The following is a 21,541-nucleotide window of genomic DNA, read 5'->3' as shown; positions in this document are numbered from 1 at the left end:
CATTACATAATCTTAAGCTCTTTTAAAATTCTGCAGTATCCTTGCACTAGTCGGATTCACTCATCAATTCTGTACTTGCCAAACTGTATTTGCTCCTGGTCAAACTACTCCTAAATTTTTAAATTCTAATCCTTTTCAAATCCCTCTATGGCCTCTCTCTGGAATCACCTCCAAACTCTCAAGTATTTCTGATGATATATTCCTGTCAGTCACTCTGTCTAGTTATAACTGTCAATTATTATGAATACTTTTGACTGTGGCTCATTCTGTATTTCTGTCTGTCCCTGTATAAAGGGATCAAAGAATATGGGGCAAAACCAGGAATAAGGTATTAATTTGGATGATCAGCCATACCACACTGAATGGCAGAGCAGGCTCAAACGGCCAAATAGCCTACTCCTACATTCTGGGTTATATATCAATGCTCCTACTTCAGATCATCATTTTGAAAAGTCATACAGTACTGTCTATATTTCTGACTATCATTTTTTTTTGCATATTTCAGACTGTCACTGAGTCTTCTCACTCTCTATATTTCTAACTGTCACTATGCATGTATTTGAGATTATCTATCTCTGTATATTTCACTTAGTCCCTCTAAGTGTCAGCTATATACCCAGAGAGTATCGCTCACTCTTTAAATTACTTACTATCATTGACTATGTATTTGATGGTCACTCTATGCACTTTAGACAGTCCTTCTCTCTACACATTTCAGATCACCTCTCCTTGTATTTCAGATGAATCGTTATAATCCAGACTGTTCCTCTCTATATGTAAGAGGGATCTCTTTTTAAAAGGTTTCTGTTTATACTATAAAAGGTACCCTTTTATTTCAGAATGTCCCTCTCTATATTAACAAAAGGTACCTAAATATTTCACACTGTCCCCTCTCTGTATTTCAAACAGTGACAGTAGTTCACACCATTTCCCCCCACCCCATATTTTAGACAAATCTCTATATTTCAGATAGTAATTCCCCACCACATATTTCATCCTGTCTGCATTCCCTAGATTTCAGACTCTCCCCAGTATATTCCAGATATTTGTCTGCAAGTATATTCCAGATTCCCTCCACAGTATTCCAGAATACCTCTCCCCACTACATTCCAGACAGCATTCAGCCCAATATTTCAGACACCATTACATTCCAGATCCCTTCCCTATATTCCAGAACAGTCCCTATATTCTAGTTGCCACCATGTCCAGACCTCCCCTACATCTAGAACCCTACTTATTCCAACTCCCCCCCCCACCATATTCCAAAAATTCGCCAGATTCCAAACCCTTCCCATATTCCAGATCCACCTCCATAATCCAGATCCCCCCAAATATTCTAGTCCTCCCTATATTCCAGAACGCTCATATTCTACACACCCCCATATTCCACTTCTCTGTATTTTAGACTCTCCCCAATATTCGGTTCTCTCCATATTCCAGAATGACCCTATATTCAGTCCCCTCTGTATTTCAGACCCTCCACTATATTTCAGTCATCCCTATTTTTCAGTCCCCTATATTCAGTCCCCCCTGCACTTCACATCTCCCCCACTGTATTTCAATCCCTCCCTATATTCCAGATTCCCCTTATATTCTCATCCCACTGTATTGCAGTCCCCACGACTGTATTCGAAACTCCCACTTTATTCCAGTTCTTACTTTGTTTCAGTAGCGTCTATAGAGATGTACAGCGTGGAAACAGATCCTCAGATCCAATTTGTCCATGTCGACCAGATATCCTAATCTAATCTAGTTCCATATGTCAGCACTTGGCCTATATCCCTCTAAATCCTTCTTCTTTGTGTACCCATCCAGATGTTTTTTAAATGTTGTAACTGTACCAGACTCCACCACTTCCTCTGGCAACTCATTCCATACACCCACCACATTTTGCATGAAGAAGTTGCCCCTTGGGTCTTTTTAAATCTTTCCCCTCTCACCCTAAACCTACGCCCTCTAGTTCTGAATTCCCCCAACCCAGGGAAAAGACCTTGTCTATTTACCCTATCCATGCCCCTCATGATTTTATAAACCTCTTTCAGGTCACTACTCAGCCTCTGACACTCCAGGGCAACAGCCCCACCCCATTCAGCCTCTCCCTATAGCTCAAACTCTCCAACCCTGACAACATCCTTGTAAATTTTTTTCTGAACCCTTTCAAATTCATAATATCCTTCCTATAGGAGGGAGACCAGAATTGCACACAATATTCCAAAAGTGGCCTAACCAGTGCCCTGTACAGCCACAACATGACCTCCGAATTCCTATACTCAGTGCTCTGACTACTAAAGGAAAGCATACTAAATGCCTTCTTCACTATCCTATCTACCTGTGACTCCACTTTCAAGGAGCTATGAACCTGCACTACAAGGTCTCTTTGTTCAGCAACGCTCCCCAGTATCTTACCATTAAGTGTGTAAGTCCTGCCCTCATTTGCCTTTCCAAATCAGCACTTCACATTTATCTAAATTAAACTTCATTAGCCACTCCTTGGCCCCTAATCCCATCTGACCAAGATCCTGTTGTACTCTAAAGTAACCTTCGCAGTCCAATTTTGGTGTCATCTGCAAACTTACTGACTATCCCTCCTGTTTTCACATCCACATTATTTATATAAATGATGAAAAGCAGTTGCCACAGCTCCGATCCTTGTGGCACACCACTGATCACAGGCCTCCAGTCTGAAAAGTAACCCTCCACCACCACCCTCTGTCTTCTATCTTCGAGTCAGTTCTGTATCCAAATGGCTAGTTCTCCCTGTACTGTATGTGATCTAACCTTCCTAACCAGTCTACCTTGAGGAACCTTGTTAAACACTTTACTGATCATGTCCACCGCTCTGCCTTCATCAATCCTCTTCAAAAAACTCAAATCAAGTTTGTGAAACATGATTTCCCTTGCACAAAGCCATGTTGACTATCCCTAGTCCATGCCTTTCCAAATACATGTTAATCCTGTCTCTCAGAATTCCCTCCAATAACTTGCCCACCACTGATGTCAGGCTCGCTGGTCTATAGTTCCCTGGTTTTTCTTTACCACCTTTCTTAAATGGTGGCACCACATCAGAAAACCTCCAGTCTTTTGGCATGTCATCTGTGACTATCAAAGATCCAAATATCTCAGCAATGACATCCCTAGCTTCCCACGGAGTTCTAGGGTACACCTGTTCAGGTCCTGGGGATTTATCCACTTTTCGCATTTTAAGACATCCAGCACCTCCTCATCTGTAAAATAGACATTTGTCAAGATGTCACCATCTATTTCCCCACATTCTGTACTTTTCATGTCCTTTTCCACAGTAAACACTATTGCAAAATACTTGTTTAATATCTACCCATCTTCAACGATTCCACACATAAGCTGCCTTGCTGATCTTTGAAGGGTCCTATTCTCTCCCTAGTTACCTTTTTGTCCTTAATGTATTTATAAAACCCCTTTGGATTTTCCTTAACCCCATTTGCCAGAGCTATCTCATGTCCCCTTTCTGATCTCCCGATTTCCCTCTTTAAGTATACTCTACTGCCCTTATACTCTTCTAAGGATTCCTTCGATCTCTGCTGTCTATACCTGACATATCCTTCCTTCTTTTTCTTGACCAAAACCTCAATTTCTCTAGTCATCCAGCATTCCCTACACCTACCAGCCTTGCCTTTCACCCTAACAGGAACATACTGTCTCTGAACTCTCATCATCTCATTTTTGAAGGCTTCCCATTTTCCAGCTATCCTTTTACTTCTCTATATTCAATTCCCTATATTCCAGTCCTCCTCTAATATTCCAGTTCCTTCCTATATTCAAACCTCCCTCTATTCAAGTCCCCCTACATTCCAAATCTCCACGTTATTCCAGATCCTCTCTGTATTTGGTCTGAAACGTTGACTTTCCTACTCCTCGTACTTCTCCAGCTTTACATCTATTGACCCTGATCCCCATTATACTCTAGTCCTTCCTTATATTCAAGTACCCTAAATTCCAGTCCCCACTATATCTCAATGCCGTTGTCCAGATTCCCTTATATTACAGACCTCCCCCCATTATTCCAGCGCCACCACATTCCAGACCCTTCATATTCCAGTTCCTCCCATATTCCAGATGCCCCTATATTCCACTTTCCCTGAACTCCTGTTGTACTCTCCCACCATATTCCTGTTCCCCATATTCCAGATCCGCCCAATATACAGTACACATTAAATTGATTTCTATCACTCACTGACAAGGAGAGCCCACCAATGACGTCACCGCAGGCCACCCGCTCTGGGGTCGAAGGTCACGAGTGGACTGCTCTAAGTGATACCTAAACCCAAACGGAAGCTTTAATCTGAAGCTAATAAAGAGGAGTTTCTTCACATTTCACCTGATACAGAATCAACGACGGTTTTTTATAATCGCGACAAGCGGAAACGGCTGTCGGACTCGAGCTGTGGTTTCCGGCTATGGGAAATGTAGTTCCGCTGACGCTGAGCTCGGGGCCATGGCGTCGTCGGCCAAACGGCGGCAGCTGGATCCGGCAGTAGAGGAAAGTGCATCGGATGAGGAGTCCGGGGACAGCAGCGGAGAATCGGAGCAAGAAGTAGAGCAAGTGAGAAAATAACGGCCGAGCCGACCGCGAGACGGGGACAGAACCCGAACCCGAGCGCGAGCAACCACGTGGGGTCGGGGAGGACAGAGTGAGGAGACTGTAAGATACAGGAGGTGTATTAGGTCATTCAGACCATCGAGTCTGCTCCATCATGGCTGATGTACTTCTGAATCCCATTCTCCTACCTTCTCTTCCCCATTCCCAGGATGGCAAGACAGGAAAGTTGGCAAGGGATTGGAGGAGGGTAAGAAGGGAAGGGGGCAAGCATGATGAGAGAGCCCAATTAATTAGGACCTCCTCCAACTTAATCACTAGATTCACCACCTCCATTGCAAAATACACTGCAGCAATTCACCAATATTCCTTCTAAATTTCCCAAACTCATTTGCCATACCAGTGGCATTTCCAAGTTGCTTGTGTTGGAAATATATACGTTAATTATCTTACTGTCACTGAGTTAAATCCTGGAGCCCCCTACCTAACTACAATGGTGCAAGGTGGAACCTTGGCACCATGTTTGCTATTACAAATGGGGTAAAGAACACAGACTTTGCCAGTGTTGTCTCATGGACTGTGTGTTTCTATCCTGCAGGAAGTGCAAGTAGATTTTGAAGCGCATACCATATCTGACATTGATCATAATGGAATCAAGAGATTGTTACAACAGGTAACTTGGAAAATCTGAAATTCTTTGCATGTAGGTTTTGGTTTGCAAATTTAGTATCTATTTGTAACAGTTTTAATGCCACATTCAATTATTTTTCCTTTTGCAGTTATTTCTCAAGGCCAGCGTCAACATCACTGAACTAGCAGACATCATAATACAACAAAATCATGTTGGAAGTGTTATCCGGGTAAGTCAGCAGAATTGGGTACATTTCTTAAATATTATGACAAAGTACCTGATCAAAACTAAGAAAAATAAATTTGGTTTTTAATTGGTCCAAATTAGTTCATAAAAAGTCACAGATCATAATAGTGATTGGATATTAGTGATGCATGTTTTGCTAATTCCAGATTATTCTGTTCACCTGTAATGTTTCATATCCTTGATATGATTTAATTATCATAAGCATGAGACCTGTTCAGAGATGGAGATTTATGAGCAGATGGTATTAGTATCACTGTGATTCCTTCCTTATGAAATGCAACTATTATTTTAAAATTTCTTTTAGAGCTTTGATGTAAGAGTTCAGTTTGTATAGCAATTGCTACGGTTCAAGATGTATAATTGTCATGTTTTATTCCTGAAGAAGGGCTCATGCCCGAAATGCCGATTCTCCTGCTTTTTGGATGCTGCCTGACCTGCTGTGCTTTTCCAGCAACACATTTTCAGCTCTGATCTCCAGCATCTGCAGTCCTCACTCTCTCCTCCTAATTGTCATGATAGCCTATATGTAAAATGTATATTCTCCTCTAACTTGTAGAGAAAGAAATCCTGTTACTGCCTGCTTATTGGATTTCATATCTATCCTCTCAGGCCAATTATACAGGGATAATAGCTTGTTGGAAATTTGAAATAGTGGTACTTCAATGTGGGGGGATGAAACATCACAACAGAATGTTGGAGGTGTGAAGAAAGTTGGATTAATGCTTCATGCATAATGCTTTATCAGGGTATATCAATATTAATTGCCTCATTATTGCCAACATATTTTTGCCCTGACAGTTATGTTTATAAGAATGACATTGGGATGTGTTACTAGAAGTATCTTTAATTTTAAGATGAGAATGGTTCCTGACATTTTTTAATCTTGACTCCTTGATATTATTAAAGTACATTGCACTATTTGGTGCCATGTAAATTATATTCATAATATATGATGCAATAAAGGGCTTGCTTCGGATTTGATGTTGGCGAAACATGAAAGTCAATGAAGTATCAGGGGTTCGAAATAAAATGAGATGTACGACTTCTGAAGTGTTCCTAGGTATTAAATGGAAATAAGACTTGTATGTTCTACTTAGCCTGAATTTTTGCTTCACTGCGTTGTATAACTGAATTGTTTTATATTTTAAAGCAAGCTGAGATATTGGATGAAAATAATGAAGATGGTGATGAAGATGATATCTTTGGGTTCATCACTGCTATAAATCTGACTGAAAGAAAGGTAAATGCACTATGCATTAACTGAGTTTGTAAGTTGCTTTATGTTTGGGAGTGAAGTATTAATTTTCCTGAATTTATATGCAACTGATATCATCTAATATAGAAATTAAGCAAATTATTACATGTTTTCCTTGACTGTTTTAAAAATTGTCTTCATGACCAATACATTTAATAGCTATTAAATACTGCAACTAAACTCAACATTTATGTTGATGTAAATTATTGAAATCAGGATTCTTGGTGCTTTGCCCTGAAAAAGGGCAGTGGTGCTAATCACCACCTTTTGAAGCAAGCAAGCTACCCTTAAATTTTTACAAGCACTTTTGGGGGTAGGAATTATGCAAAATGGCTAGAGATTGACAAATGTTACGTCCATGTTCAAAATTGAAAATTTGGGTAAACTTCTAGAATTTCTCAGTTAGGATGAAATAAGTGAATAGGAAATATGGTAGTGAGCTGCACATGTGTGAATTAGCAGGAGTAGGACACTCAACCCGCTGAGCCTGATGGTTGATCTGATTACTTTACATTCCCAACCATCTCCGAATTCTTGGACATGAGCTAATTGAGAATAGTTAATGTTGATTTGCAAAAGACAAGTAATGCTTAAGCAAATTAATTAATTTTGGGGGAAAAATTTCAGAATGGAGATAATGAGAATGAAGTTAATAGATATTATGTTTAGTCATCTAAGAGGTATGATTCAAAAAAGAGAACATGGTATTTATAGAAATGTTCGAGAAAAGCGATCTAAGAATAGGGTAGATGGATTTTTAAAAACTTATTGGATCGTGATGTTCTACAGGAGCCTCCATGGGAATTTTGTTTTTGTCCTCTTTTACTGATTTAAACATGTTTATGGGAATTATCAAAGTTTGCCAACATCAGATGGCAAACTGTGAGGAAGAAATTGTAATAAGACATATGCATTTTTTTTTGTTCATGGGAATCGATGTTGCTGTTTAGCCAGTATTTATTGTCCATCTCTGATTGTCCTGGAAGAAGTGGTGGTGAGTTGCTGCCTTGTAGTTAGAGAGGTGTAGGTACACTTGCTGTACTGTTAGAAAGGTAGTTCCAGAATTTTGACCCAGCAACAGTGAAAAAGCAGCAATATATTCCCGAGTCAGGATGGTTGGGGGGGGGGGGGGGGGGGTGCGCATATGCAGTTGGTGTTCCTATTCTTGTTCTTTTTGGTTGCAAAGATTGTGGGTATGAAAAATGCTATTGGAGGAGCTTTGGTGAGTTACTGTAGTCTGTCTTGTAGATGCTACACACTACTGCATTGGTTGTGCATTGGTGATGAAGGGAGTGAATGCTAAAGGTTTTGAATGAGGTGCTAATGAAGTAGGTTGCTTTGTCCTGGATGATGTCAAGCTCCTTGAATGATGCACTCATCAAAGCAAGTGGAGAGTACCATTCCTACTCCTGGTTTGTGCATTGTATATTGTGGGTGGGCTTTGCGGAATCAGGTGGTGAGTTACTTGCTGTGGGATTCCTAATCTTTGATCTGTTCTTATGGCCATAGTATTTATGTCACTCCTCCAGGCTACTTCCTATTCAGTGGGAATCTTAGGATGTTAATAGTCGGGGATTCAGTGACGGCACAGCCATTGAAAGTTTAGAGAATGGTGGTTAGATTCTCTTTTGTTGGAGATAGTTATTGCCTGCTATTTGTTTGTCGTGGATATTGCCATGTAGCCAAATGCTGAATTTATTCTAGGTTTGGCTGATATGGATATGGATTGCTTCAGTACCTGAGGAGTTGCAAATGGTGCTGGCCATCATTCAGTCATTAGAGAACTCCTTGCTGCCATAATTGGTCGAATGTTACGTTGAGACAGACAGTACTTGCACTTCACCTCTAGAGTTCAGTCCTTTTTATCTAAATGTAGACCAAGACTGCAGTGAGGCTAAAAGTTGAGTGACACTAGGTATCAGTGGTCTGGTTACTTCTTGATAGCACTGTCAATGGTCTTGTCATCACTTTGCTGATCAAGTTTATTGATAAGGCAATAACTGATAAGGTCATATTGTTTTGTCTTCTATGTTCAGGAAATTCCCTGGCCATTTTTTCATTGTCAGTAGATGCTAACGCTGTGCTGGAAAGCTAGTTTGAGAGAGCAGCCCTTCAGTACTATGGCTAGCGAATGATTCTATACAAATAAACTGCCTTCAATCACTTTTTGATGTCATGTGGAATGAATTGAATTGTTTCAAGATATTGCACTTATGGCATCCTCTGAAGGATGTTGGAGTGGATCATCCACTTGATTGGGAGATATGCAAGGTCATGACGTTACAGACTGTCTTTGAAGACCATAGATAATAAACAGCATGAGGTTTCCTTTTCTATACTTGACTTGAGATATCATGAGGTCTTGAACGTCTGCTTGATTGTGTACCGCTGTCCCATCACCTCTGTTTGGTCTGTCCTGCCATTCGGACAGAATATAGCTGAGGTTGTGGTGGTGGTGTCTGCATTGTTGTCTGTAAGCTGTAATTCTGTGAATATGATGTAAGGCTGTTGTTTCAGTTGTTGTGCAACAGCAGTGTCAATTTTGGCCCAGCCTCCCAGATGATGTAAAGCAGGATTTTGTAATGTCAACAGGGCTATTCATAATTGTCATTTTTAGTTCCTAGATTGGTGCTGCATGGTTTGTCAATTTCACCCCTTTGTTTGGACTTGATGGAAGTTTGCTACAATGGAGTAGCTTACTAGGTCACTTCAGAGGATAGTTAAAAGTTAGTCACTTTGCTGTGGGTCTGGAATCACTTGCAGGACAAATGCAGTAAGGAAGGCAGATTCCTTTTCCTAAAAGGGATTAGTGGAAACTTCATTGAATATGATATGTAAACTTTGAGAATAAGCACAGTGCATACAACAACATCATTTGAATGGTCAGATTCAGTGATTAGAAGAGGAGAGATGATCATTGACTGAAATGACCTGGAATTAAAATGTTATAGATGGAGATTGAAGTGGAATCCAGTTGCAGCTTTCAAAAACTTTCAAAAGATACTGTGCAGGCAGTTAGTGAAAATTAGTATCCACTGTTTGACAAATACAATAATTCATCACTCAATAATAAAGAAAGATAAAAGAATTTTAATAGAAAGCATTTTAAACATGGAATATTTTTTCAAAAGTCGCTTGAAAGGCAATGATCATTTTAAAGGAAACTGATTATTTAAAAAGAGTCTTTATCAGAAGTGGATAAAATTTTTCCAGCTGAAAAAAATGTGAATAGGCATAATTGGCTAGTTTCATCTTGTGCTGAAAGATAGATGTTGCACTGCATCTCAAGGCAGATCTTCAATGCAAATAATTTGATATCAAAAATCTTTTAGTGGGTCTAAAATATTTGTATTCCTCTAATGTCTGAGAGCACCTGGTAATTTTACTTGGCATGGCTCTTTTTTTAATGCTCATTTTATGTAACAACTGCTTATGTGCTTGCGATTTAGCTGCTTCATGCTTTTGATTTCATACTGAATCTTTAGGACAATGGGTCTAAATGTCTGTCATACACACTGACAAATCTCAAATTTGCTAGTCAAGGAAAGGTGATTTTGTGCAGTCCAAAGTCGTCAACAAGCAAGTTCAGAAATTAAATACAGGAAGCTCAACCTGTCATGAAATGCATTGCAATGAAGAAATAACATGATTGCAGGAATAAATAAATAGTTAGACTTGAGGAAACAATGGGAAGTACAGTGAGAATTGACAGTTTGGAGAAAGCTATATGAAGAGGTAAGATAGATGCTCCAAATATTTCATTGAGTAATTTTCTTTATTGTGTCTGTAATTTGGTAATTTTCCATTTAAATGTTTTGAACTGACTTTGCCTGCGTAAAGTACAAATAGCATGAGAAACCACTTCTGTACTTCTGTGTAATTCAGCATAAAATTAGAATGTCATGAAATAAAAACAAAGTTCTGGAGAAAACTTGAGTTCTGAAGAAGAATCTTATTGGTCTGAATCTTAATTGTTTCTCCACTGCTGTCAAACCAAAGTTTCTCCACTGCTTTTTGTGTTCATTTTAGATCTCTGGGGATCTAAAGAGATTTCAATCTGGGATCAGTTACACTTTGCTTTTGTTAGAATGGCATGATTTACTTTAAGTAGTGGCCTATTAACTGGTGGGGGAAAAAAATGCAACAGTGACAGGTGGAGACATATACAGTATTCATTAGAAGCAGTTATGCAACTATATAACAAGAGACATTATCATAATTAAAAGCACATCTATTCAAATTGATTTTAAATTCATTTGTGGCTAGGGTTTGCTTGAGCTGCATGAGTTGGGTAAGTTTGGAGTTAAATAAATGTAAAATCAAAATAAATAATGTTTCTTCTCATCCAGATTTTCTTAACAGTTTTCAAAATAAAACTGTACCTTCAATTTGACAGCTGCAATAAAATTTTCAAGCCACTGGATATTCAATAATGTTAACCTGGTGCTGTGATTTTTATGGTCCAACAGGTTTAATTGGAAGCACACTAGCTTTCGGAGCGACACTCCTTCATCAGGTAATAGTGGAGGGTTCGATCGTAACACAGAATTTATAGCAAAAACTTAGTGTGATGTAACTGAAATTATACTTCGAAAAATTGATTGTTAAGCTTTTCATCTGTTAGAATACAGTGATAGTTTCGCTTCTTTCATGTGTAAATCATAAAACCTTTAAGTTGTATTCCCGGGTTAGCTGTGAACAATGGAGATAGCTAGACAATATGTTGAAGGTGTTGGCCCCCTCTGACAGAGAACACAGGGGGCCAACACCTTCAACATATTGTCTAGCTATCTCCATTGTTCACAGCTAACCCGGGAATGCAACTTAAAGGTTTTATGATTTACACATGAAAGAAGCGAAACTATCACTGTATTCTAACAGATGAAAGGCTTAACAGACAATCAATTTTTCGAAGTATAATTTCAGTTACATCACACTAAGTTTTTGCTATAAATTCTGTGTTACGATCGAACCCTCCACTATTACCTGATGAAGGAGCATCACTCCGAAAGCTAGTAATAATGGCTACTTTGCTGTTAAAGCCTTTTCAGTAACATAAATGATTACAAGTTTTATCTGAAAAACATGCAGATTTTTGCTACTTTTTTAATCATTGTGCCTCAGCATAAAACTAATTCACAATGTAAATCATTATGGCTGATTTATTTCTGTGATCTCTAGGGAATGGAGTCTGTTAAGCAGATTAAAGAATTGGTTCTGAGCCAGTCCAAGTCTCATCACCAGGGTACAGCTGAGCAGCTGGACAAAATACTAAATGACAACAGCAAGCCAGTGAGTTTTCTCATCAGTGAGCGCTTCATCAATGTGCCACCACAGATCTCTCTGCCCTTGCACAAACAACTCCAGTAAGTACCCTATGCTGAGCTATTGTGTTGTGATAAAAGGCTTGTTTGTGAACAATCCAAGGACATGGTGGGGGTGTTGGCAGAAACATGTTGAATTTCTAATCTAATGACACAAATTAGTACAATAAAATTAGTTAAAAGTTCCTCATAAATGAGTGAGGCCCTCATTAGTAGACAAAGTATTGATTCACATTTGGAGTAAATGGTCAGAAAAAATTATTGTTGCTTATTGCATACACTCATAATTGTACTTGCTAGTATATTATGTATTCCATTTAAAAAAAAGTTGTAGGTAGGTAAGACCAGTATGTTAGACAGCCTGAATCTACAGTTTAAGCTCAACCCCATGGCTTCCAAATTCAAATGTGGGCCTGCAATTTTTTTTTGATATATAGTAAGGTTTCAAATTTGACAGCATCTGTACAAATTCCTTTTTAAGTATGAATTGATGAATCTTTAATTCAGCTACCACAATCTTGCCCATATTTTCCAGCTAAGCCATAATGAATATCTACAAAAGTTGGATCTAATCACTATCCAACTTTGTATTATAGACAGCGTTAAAATAGATACACTAGTGGTTTATCACCCTGTCTAGGCTGAAAATGGTAATCTTAATGGAGTAATTGGGATCCTAGTTTTCTTTTGATTGGCATGTCATTTCCAAAACTAGCATGGTTGAATGCCACAATAGCTTGGCTTGGTGCTTCCATTGATTTTCCATTACTTGCAAACTGGTGAAGGAGTTCTAATTCAGTTAGGAAATGAAAAAGCATGCTAAGACCTGTACCACTTTAATTTTAATTTCATAGTGAAGGAAGAATAAAATGAGTTGTTTCTGAAATACTAAACGTTGTTCAGTGGTTCCCTTACTGACAGATCTAAACAAAGTACTTGTATTTATCATCAAAAATGCAAGAGATAACAAAGTATAATGTAGTGGATTGTCACACAAGTGTAGTTTAACAGAAAATAGGTGCAGGATAAGGCCTTTCGAACCTGCTCTGCCATTCAGTGTGATCACCATTGATCATCCAACTCAGTACTTGTTCCAGCTTTTTCCCCATAGCTTTTGATTCCATTAGACCTAAGAACTATATCTTTTGTCTTTTTGAAAACATTCAACATTGTGTTCACGATCACTTTGTGATAGAGAATTCCATAGACTCAACTCTGGATGGAAAAGAATTCTTCTAACCTTAATGCTAAATGGCATACTCTATATCCTTAGATTGTAACCCCAGGTCCTGGACTTCCCTATCATCATGAACATCCTTCCTGCATTTACCTTACCTAGTTCTGTTAGAGTTTGACTGGTTTCTATGAGATTTCCCCCCCAAATTTCTCTAAACTTATTCATGTTATATTTTATCTGCCAAGCATATGTCCATTCACTCAACTTGTCCAAATTGCAATGAAGCAACTTTGTATTCTCATAGTTCATGAAGATGTTACATTTAGTTCCCTCATCTAAATTATTAATATGTATTATGAATAGCTGGGGTCTAAGCATTGATCACATACTCCAGCTCCCCTTCAGTTTCCAGCATTGTCACTAAACTTATTTGCCTAATCTATATGCAGATTAAAGTCAACCATAAAATTATAGCTGTTATTTTTATTATGTGCGTCTCAAATGCCTTCACTGGCATTACCACTGCATTTTGGGACTATCACTACTCCCACAATCATTTTCTGCCCCATGGTGTTTCTAAGCTCTTCTGCTAGATTCCACTTCACTGGAGTTAATACCCTTCTTCTGTTGCATTAATTTATCTTTTTAACCAGCAATGGATCCTACCACAGCAGCTAGTGAAGTTTAGTTCCTCAACCAGAATATGGTGAATCTCTGGAACTCATTGCCACAGATGGCTGTGGAGGCCAAGTCATTGAGTGTACTTAAGACAGAGAGGAAAGTTCTTCATTAGTGAAGGTATCAAATTGATATGGAGAAGAGAGGGGAATGTGGTTGAGAAACATCTGAGCCATGATTGAATGTCTGAGCAGATTTCATGGGCCCAATGCTCTCTTTCTACTCCTACACAGTATAGAAGCACAGAATCCCTACAGTGTGGAAGTAGGCCACTCGGCCCATCAAGTTCACACTAACCCTCTGAAGAGCATCCCGTCCACCTTATGGCTACTCCACTTCCTTTTCCTCTGTCTGCTCTTCCTTAAACTGAATGCCCTTAAATATTCAATTTCCACCCAGCTCATGATACAGCCATGTCTCTGCAGTCCCAACAGTATCATACTGTTTATACCTATTCATGTGAATAATTCATCCATTTTGTTACAAATGTTGTGTGCATTATGATGCGAGACCTTAAAGCATATCTTTTTAACATTCTTAGTCCTGTTTGCATTATTTTGTACTGTGGCTCTGTTTGAGTTTTGCCATTTAAATGCTCTGCTGTCACTTTTCATATTTTCCATTCTGTCATTTTGTTTTTGCCTTGTTTCCCAGTCTTCTGTCTTCCTGTTATAGGTTCCCAATTCTCCTGTCTTTTAGTTTAAAGTCTCCCCGATCGTACTACACAAGTACAATCTACCTTGCTTATACTAGTCCCACTTCCCTCGGGACCTGTTCAAATGTTATAGAAACCTGAAATCTTTCTCTTGTATCATTTCACCAGCCACATATTCATCTGGTGTACCCTGCGATTTCTAGCATACAGCACGGTAGCAATATCAAAATCTCTACCTTGTGAGGTCCTACTTTAACTTGTTTTCCAACTCACTGGAATTTTTAAAATCTATATTATTGGCAGATATGTATCACAACCACTGGCTGTTCACCCTCCCATTCCCATTCAAGTATGTCCTGTAGTCACACTGATATTCTTGACCCTCACCTGAGAGGCATCATGCCATCCTTGAACTCGTTGTGACCACAGTAATGTTCACTTATGCCCCTTATGATTTGAATCCCCTATTACTATAACCTTCCCACACTATTCCTTGCTTCTAATGCAGCAGAGCTAAATGTGATACAATAAATTTGGCTGCTGCTACTTTCCTCTGAGGCCATTCTCTCCACTTTTTTTTCTCTCTCTGCTCCAAAACAAATTCCAAAATAGTTTACCTATTTTCAGGGGAATGTTCATAGGGGACTCCTGCAATGCCTGCTGGTTTCCTTTCTATGTCTGAAAGTGATCCATTTACTCCTTGTCAGTGGAGTCTTAGCTTGTGGTGTGACCACCTCTCCACATCTGGTATCTATCCCTGTTGACAGTTGTAATGTGCACATGGAACAAGTATTCAGGAATTCTTGATAAAGTGTAGGACAAGAGAGTCTATCAGTACAGTTATGTAGATCTTTTAGAAGTAGGTGTTCAGGTAGGATATTTGTTTTTTCTTAAAATGCGTTAATGAATTTCTCACAAATTTCCAACCTTTTAGGCTGCTAGGAACGTATAATATCTGTGGGTATGTCTGTGTCACCCTGAGAGTAAGTGCATATATATGGTTCATTAGATTTTTGGGATGTTTCTGCCTGTCTCCATGGCTTTGAGTTGGAGGGAATCTTTTGAGGTCTATTTATTGCCATTTTTTGTGAATAGTATATTCATATGGTGCAGTCAAACTGTCCCTACCTCAGAAACAGGATTTCTGGATTCAAGTCCCACCTGCTGCAGAGGCACATAACATCTCTGCTTGGTCTGATTAAAAAAACATCTATCATTTAAGATGTATTGCCCAGAAGTGTTCAAGATACTAGAGGTCCCTCTCTGGATTTTCAAAAGCCCACAAACATATTAGCTAATGATACTCCTGTTGAATTTAACTCAGGCTGGTGATGAAGAAGGACTTAATGTTTTGGATCATAATTGAGTGATTGTTATTTATTTGCAATGTAAAGCTAATGATTTGGCAAACAGAAGCACAATTCTTTAAATATTCTACTTTAACATACCTCTTTCATGAAAATTTTCCTATATTTAATTTCAATACTATCTTGAATGTGTTTAGAACTGAATTGATGGATGCCCACAAGAGCAATAAACCTTGTGGCAAAAGTCATTATTACCTTATGATCAGCAAGACTTATATGGAAGTGGGAAAGAAAAACATGCCACAACAAAAGGGCAAAGTGAAAGAAGAACTAATGTTTACAAATGCAGAAGAGGAATTCTTTTATGAGGTGAGTTCCTTGCACCCCATCCTAAAAAAAGGTACGGTAAGTGTTTTATTAGCCGGCACCTATGGGTCCATGAGCAGTGAGCCGGTTGAATAAAAGTTCCACGTAATCAGTGTAAATCACACAGTAACAGAAGTGTAATACAGTGGTAGACACACCACTGTTTATACTTTATTTCTATGTTTTATTCTGTAAATAATGCAATTGAAATAATAAAATTTAATGGCAGAGAGCCTTCTCACTCTCACCCTCAAATGACTACTCAGACATCATGGAGATTGTGATAACACAGTAAACCTCCAGACATCTAACTTTTGCCAGTTTATTGAAAGTACTGGTTTATAAGGTGCCAGTTAAAACAGATTGCTGTATTTGGTGTGATAGGTCAGTTAAAGTTTGATTCACTTCCTTGTTAAGCTTATTGTCAAAGTACCTGTGTATTACAGTTTTTTGTTTTAATGAAATCTGTGAATAAGGGAAATGTAATGTGTCTACTATGGTTTAAACTTTAAATGCATCACTTTTGCTTTGTTGAATGTTGTATCTTTTAATTTGACTTCCATGTTCTAATTATCTGCTTTCGTTTTAGCAATCTGTTATAACATACAGCTACTCTGTGCAAGAAGACAGTGACAGCTGTCTATCTGGTCGCTGGTCTTTTGATGACATACCTATGAAACCTCTTCGAACAGTTATGCTAATTCCTGCTGACCGAATAAATGCAATCATGAACAAACTCGAGGAGTACTTAACAATATGATGAACTGAAACTATAGAAATCATCCATTTTGGAAAAATAAATTGTACTAAAGTTTCAAATTGTAAATATGAGTATTTTATCCCATTAACTTGGTATTTTAAAGAAGTGATACCTTTTGAAATAGAAATATAAAACATTTTTCTTTGTTCTGTTTTTATTTAGACAAATGAATATTAAAATTTTTAAAGAAAAGAATACATTTGGGCTAAAAATTAACCAAGAGGAAAATCTAAGAAGTCAGCTTTAAAGAGAATTAAAGCTTTTCAAGTTCCTGGAGATGTTTTATGTGACATTTTTTCACAACATAGAAACATAAGCTTTGGCCCTTTATTGTTCTATTGAATTATTTTTGCCCATTCTAGTAATTGTGCAATTCAGTCCATCACTGAATCACACATCTGTCTTCATGTTGGTGGCTAAGATCTTCTTGTTTGTTTTCTTTGTTGGATACATGCTGTTCGTCTCCATCTGACAGTTTTGAGAAGTGATCAATGATCTCCTGTAGGAGTTCCTTGCTCTCACTAGGGGGTAGGTTGGTGAAGTAATACTGAGGAGCCAGCTGTACAAACCTATAGGGGAAACAAAATGTCAAATGAAGAATCTGATGTAACTTAAGCCTGCCTTTTTGTGCATTTCAAAACTGTGTTTTGAACAAACATCCTAAAACATAGCACAACCAGCTGTGTTTGACCTCTTCAGTTGCTGACAAATTCAGCTATTCACTTATATCGCGCAGTCAGAAAGAGAACTTGTAACATCAGAACCCTATTGCCACTAGAATCAAGGCTCATGCTAGACTGTTGTAACTTAAACACTGACCAAAAGTGATTTGAAACATTATTGAAGGTCTTCCTGAGAGTCTGGATGGTTATTACCTGACACATCTACAAAGCTTCAGATAGTATTAATGTAAATTAACTCAAATGACTCCACTGTAATGGGAAAATAACTAGTTTGGTGCTGTGTCATTCAGAACATGAATGCCTCTTTCAGATTCTGTTTTGAATGAGATTTTCAGTTTTTAAACCACAATTTGTAGGAAATCATGGGTAAGGGCTTAGTTTTCTCAAATCTCTTAATTTTAATGCAATTTTATATTGCCAGATTCAGTAGTTAAATGCGCCAAATAATTTTTTTTTTGTTGTTGATGCTTTACTCACTAATGTCTGGGGATGCAGCAGTAAAAGCAATCTATATCTGATTTGAGTTTACCCAAGATAGCACATATTCTATATAGCATAAAAAGACAGAAAAGAGGTTGAGCTGGGAAAATAAGTGGAAGTGAGGGAAAAAATGTTATGTCCATGCTAACTTAATTTTCTTGTTATTCCTCATATTTCCAGAGGATTTGGAAGGAAAGAATTTAAGCGTCGTATGAGGAAAGTAAAGAGTAAAGGTAGAGCATCAAGGAATATTGTTTTATGGAATGTTGTAGGGAATAGAGCAAGGAGTAACAGATGTGTGCTGAAATGTCTAACTGATAAAACTACCACAAGATTGTTGTGAAAAGTGACTTGAAATTCAAGTCAAATAACATACTGCTAACAGCACAGAAAAAGGCAGTATGGCCCATATCAATGCAAGCTCTGTCTAAAGAGCAACTCTGCTAGTCTCACTCCTGTACCTGTTCCCCATAGCCCTGTAATTTTTTTTCTCTTTGGGTTTTTAACAGTTTCCCTTTGGAAGCCATGATTTGAATTTACCTATACTATGCACTTGGGCAATACATTCCAGAAATAATGTCCTTTAGCCATTCTTCTTGATCAGAATCATCTGGTTTGTGACTCTTTCACAATGGGAACAATTTATCTTTACTCAATCTAGACTCGTTCATGATTTTGAAATTTTATTATTAAATCTTCCCTTGGCCTTTTTTCAGAATAACCTCCACTTCTCCAATCTAACCGCATAACTAAGCAAACAACAATTACAAAGAAGGGTCACTGGACCCGGAAATTTAACTCTGCTTTCTGTCCGTAGATGTTGCCAGACTTGCTGAGTTTTTCCAGCAATTTCTGTGCTATCACCTTCAATGATTGCACAATTTTAGTTAGAATTATATTCTTTGTTATATTGTGTCTTCACATTTTTAAGAATCATATGACAAATCTCTGCTCCAAGTCTGTTGGCCATTCACTAACCTAATTGTGTTCTCTCAACTTACTATGATCATCCTTACTTCACAATGCTTCCAACTTGTCTGCAAATTTTGAAATTTGCACTGCACACAAGGCTATTTGTATATGTCCAGATCTTGAAAATGTTGGAAAAATTGCAGGAAGCATTGAATTTGAATAAGTGAATATGTTGGCATTGGCACTTTGAATTAAATGATGGTGCTGGAAAAGTTTTGTGGAATTCAATGAGCAGTAAAGTCCAAATAGAATTTTAGTAGCAATGGAAAAGAGATCAGCTTAGGCAGCTGGAATCTCAAGTTTTTAGTAACAGTAGGCATTTGGAGTGCTGGTGAGAAATGAATGAAAAGTAATCTCCAGTGAAGGATCACTGGTCCTGAAATGTGGACTCTGCTGAGTTTTTTTTAGCAGTTTGGTTTATTTCAAATCTACATTTGGGATTGAATAGTTCATGACTATATGTCTTTGTCATAGCTCAAGCATATGGATAGAAACAAAAGCTAGAGGACTTGCAGGAATTGAAGAGGATATCTTTTGCCAGCATTAAGTTTGAGGAAATAAGGTCTCAAAGTTTGAAATAGGTGATTAATGACGGAATATAGGTGCAAGTCTAAGGGCTGAATATTAATGCATGAGCTAGGAGTCCCACCTCCAGCACTGAAAGCAGGAGGCAAGCCAACGTAAGGCTGGCAGTTGAGACCCTGAGATAACAAATAATTTCAGCTTTGGCAGCGTTAAGCTCTATTACCTCACCATAAGAGGTCTGCTGAACCACTCAAAGGACTGCCAACTCAGCACTTTGAGCACTGGCCAGTGCTGAAGCTGCAGCTATAAGGAAAGGGCATCTTAGTGGCCAAGGAAAGTGTTGACAAAATGGCATTGTGGTTAGAACACATTGAACAAGTTGCTCAATTCCTTCCCACCATATCTTGCCAGGCTTCCTGTTTCTTGGCCTTCATCTTAAAATGAGAGGCTGTCAAAATTTAGCCCTCAGTATTACCTACCAAAAAAGAGGAAATGATATGGATGTTACAGATGACTACAGGTATAGTAGGAGAATACATTGGAAATAGTGCAAGCCTTAGAGTTGGAGTGATTGCTGAACATCTCCATTGTCTTTGAAACAAAGGTCACATTCAGTTTCAGTTCTTTAGCACTATAGAAGCTACATTGAAAATTACTCATGAAGCAGCATGGTATTGAAATGGAGGAAAGAAAGAGTATGGAGATTTGTAATTGGGATGTTGAAATTGATCTTTTTTGTTGAAATTGGAAGATATAGGCTGCATTGGTGTGACAATGGTTTGAAAAATGGATGACTGGCAAGCTGGGTCAATGGACAGGGAGTGGCATATGGAGTTTAAGTTAGCTAATGTGAGGTGTTGCATGTTATGAAGAAAAATGAGATCAGGATGTAAACATTTAATGGTAAATCCCTGACGATTGTTACTGATCAGAGAGACTAAGGGGATTGGGATTGAAAGTGGTGTCACAAGGAGACAGAGTGGTGAAGAGGGGTGATATCAATATGCAGGTGAACCGGGAAGATCAGGTTAATACTGGATTTCAAGAAAAGGAATTTATGGCTTTTTGGAGCAGCTTGTGGTGGAGCCCACTAGGGAATAGGCAATTCTGCATTTAGTGTTGTGCAATGAGGCAGACTTGAAAGGGAGCTTAAGGTGAAAGAAACCTTAGGAGACAGTGACCATAATTTGATTGAATTTACTCTACAATTTGAGAGGGAAAAGGTAGAATCATACGTGCCAGTATTACAGTTGAATAAAGACAACTACAAAGGCATGAGGAATGAACTTGCCAAAATTGACCAGGAGATGAACCTAGCAGGAAAGACAGTGGAACAGCAATGGCAGGAGTTTCTGGGAGTAATTTGGGAGACACAGTAAAACGTCATCCTGAGGAAAAAGAAGCATACTAAAGAAGGGATGAGGCAACCATGGCTGACCAAGGAGGTCAGGGACAGCATAAAAGCAAAAGAGAGCATGTAATGTTTCGAAGGACAGTGGGAAGCCTTCAAAGATCGACAGTGGACAACAAAGAAAGAAATAAGGAGGGAGAAGACTAAATATGATGGTAAGCTAGCCAGTAATATTAGGGAAGATTGCAAGCGTTCCTTTAGATATATCAAGGGGTAACGTGGACATTGGGCCACTAGAAAATTATAATGGAAAACTGGTAATGGGGAACAAGGAAATGGCTGATGAATTGAATGACTACTTTGCATCAATCATCATGGTGAAAGACACAAGTAATATCCCAAAAATTCAGGCATGCTGGGCGGCAGAAATGAGTACAGTGACCATCAACAAGAAGAAAGTGCATAAAAACTGGAAGGTCTGAAAGTGGTCAAATCACCTGGACCATTTGGGCTACACCTCAGAGTTCTGAAGGAGATAACTGAAGAGATAGAGAAGCC

The 21,541-nt window shown here is 38.4% G+C and overlaps 3 protein-coding genes across 9 annotated transcripts in view; 1 reads left to right on the top strand and 2 right to left on the bottom strand.

Moving 5' to 3' along the window:
- Nucleotides 1–4,396, bottom strand: part of uros (uroporphyrinogen III synthase) — a 47,694-nt gene extending 43,298 nt beyond the window's left edge. The window contains exons 1-2 of one of the 3 annotated variants that reach the window (XM_060841999.1): nucleotides 4,211–4,396; nucleotides 3,040–3,224 (exon numbers count right to left, since the gene is read on the bottom strand). The gene's annotated coding sequence lies outside the window, so the exon portion shown is untranslated. The remainder of the gene's footprint in view (nucleotides 1–3,039; nucleotides 3,225–4,210) is intronic. The other 2 variants (XM_060842001.1, XM_060842000.1) reach the window with 2 other exon arrangements.
- Nucleotides 4,397–4,428: 32 nt separating this feature from the next.
- On the top strand, nucleotides 4,429–17,248 carry bccip (BRCA2 and CDKN1A interacting protein). The gene is made up of 7 exons (XM_060842002.1): nucleotides 4,429–4,579; nucleotides 5,172–5,246; nucleotides 5,353–5,433; nucleotides 6,601–6,690; nucleotides 11,887–12,071; nucleotides 16,044–16,215; nucleotides 16,802–17,248. The coding sequence occupies exons 1-7, from the start codon at nucleotides 4,472–4,474 to the stop codon at nucleotides 16,970–16,972; spliced, it is 882 nt and encodes a 293-aa protein (XP_060697985.1). The 5' UTR covers nucleotides 4,429–4,471; the 3' UTR covers nucleotides 16,973–17,248.
- The window catches only part of LOC132826255 (putative pre-mRNA-splicing factor ATP-dependent RNA helicase DHX32), a 76,821-nt gene continuing 72,527 nt past the window's right edge, over nucleotides 17,248–21,541 (bottom strand). For all 5 annotated transcript variants that reach the window (XM_060841982.1, XM_060841985.1, XM_060841984.1 and 2 more), the window contains one exon: nucleotides 17,248–17,541. In XM_060841982.1, the coding sequence (XP_060697965.1) occupies nucleotides 17,355–17,541 (187 nt within the window). In that variant the 3' untranslated portion in view covers nucleotides 17,248–17,354. The remainder of the gene's footprint in view (nucleotides 17,542–21,541) is intronic.

The sequence above is a fragment of the Hemiscyllium ocellatum genome, chromosome 22 (genome assembly GCF_020745735.1).
Source record: "Hemiscyllium ocellatum isolate sHemOce1 chromosome 22, sHemOce1.pat.X.cur, whole genome shotgun sequence".
Lineage (NCBI taxonomy): Eukaryota > Metazoa > Chordata > Chondrichthyes > Orectolobiformes > Hemiscylliidae > Hemiscyllium > Hemiscyllium ocellatum.
Note: the sequence above shows the minus strand (reverse complement) of the source record. Positions and strands in the feature narration are given on the sequence as shown.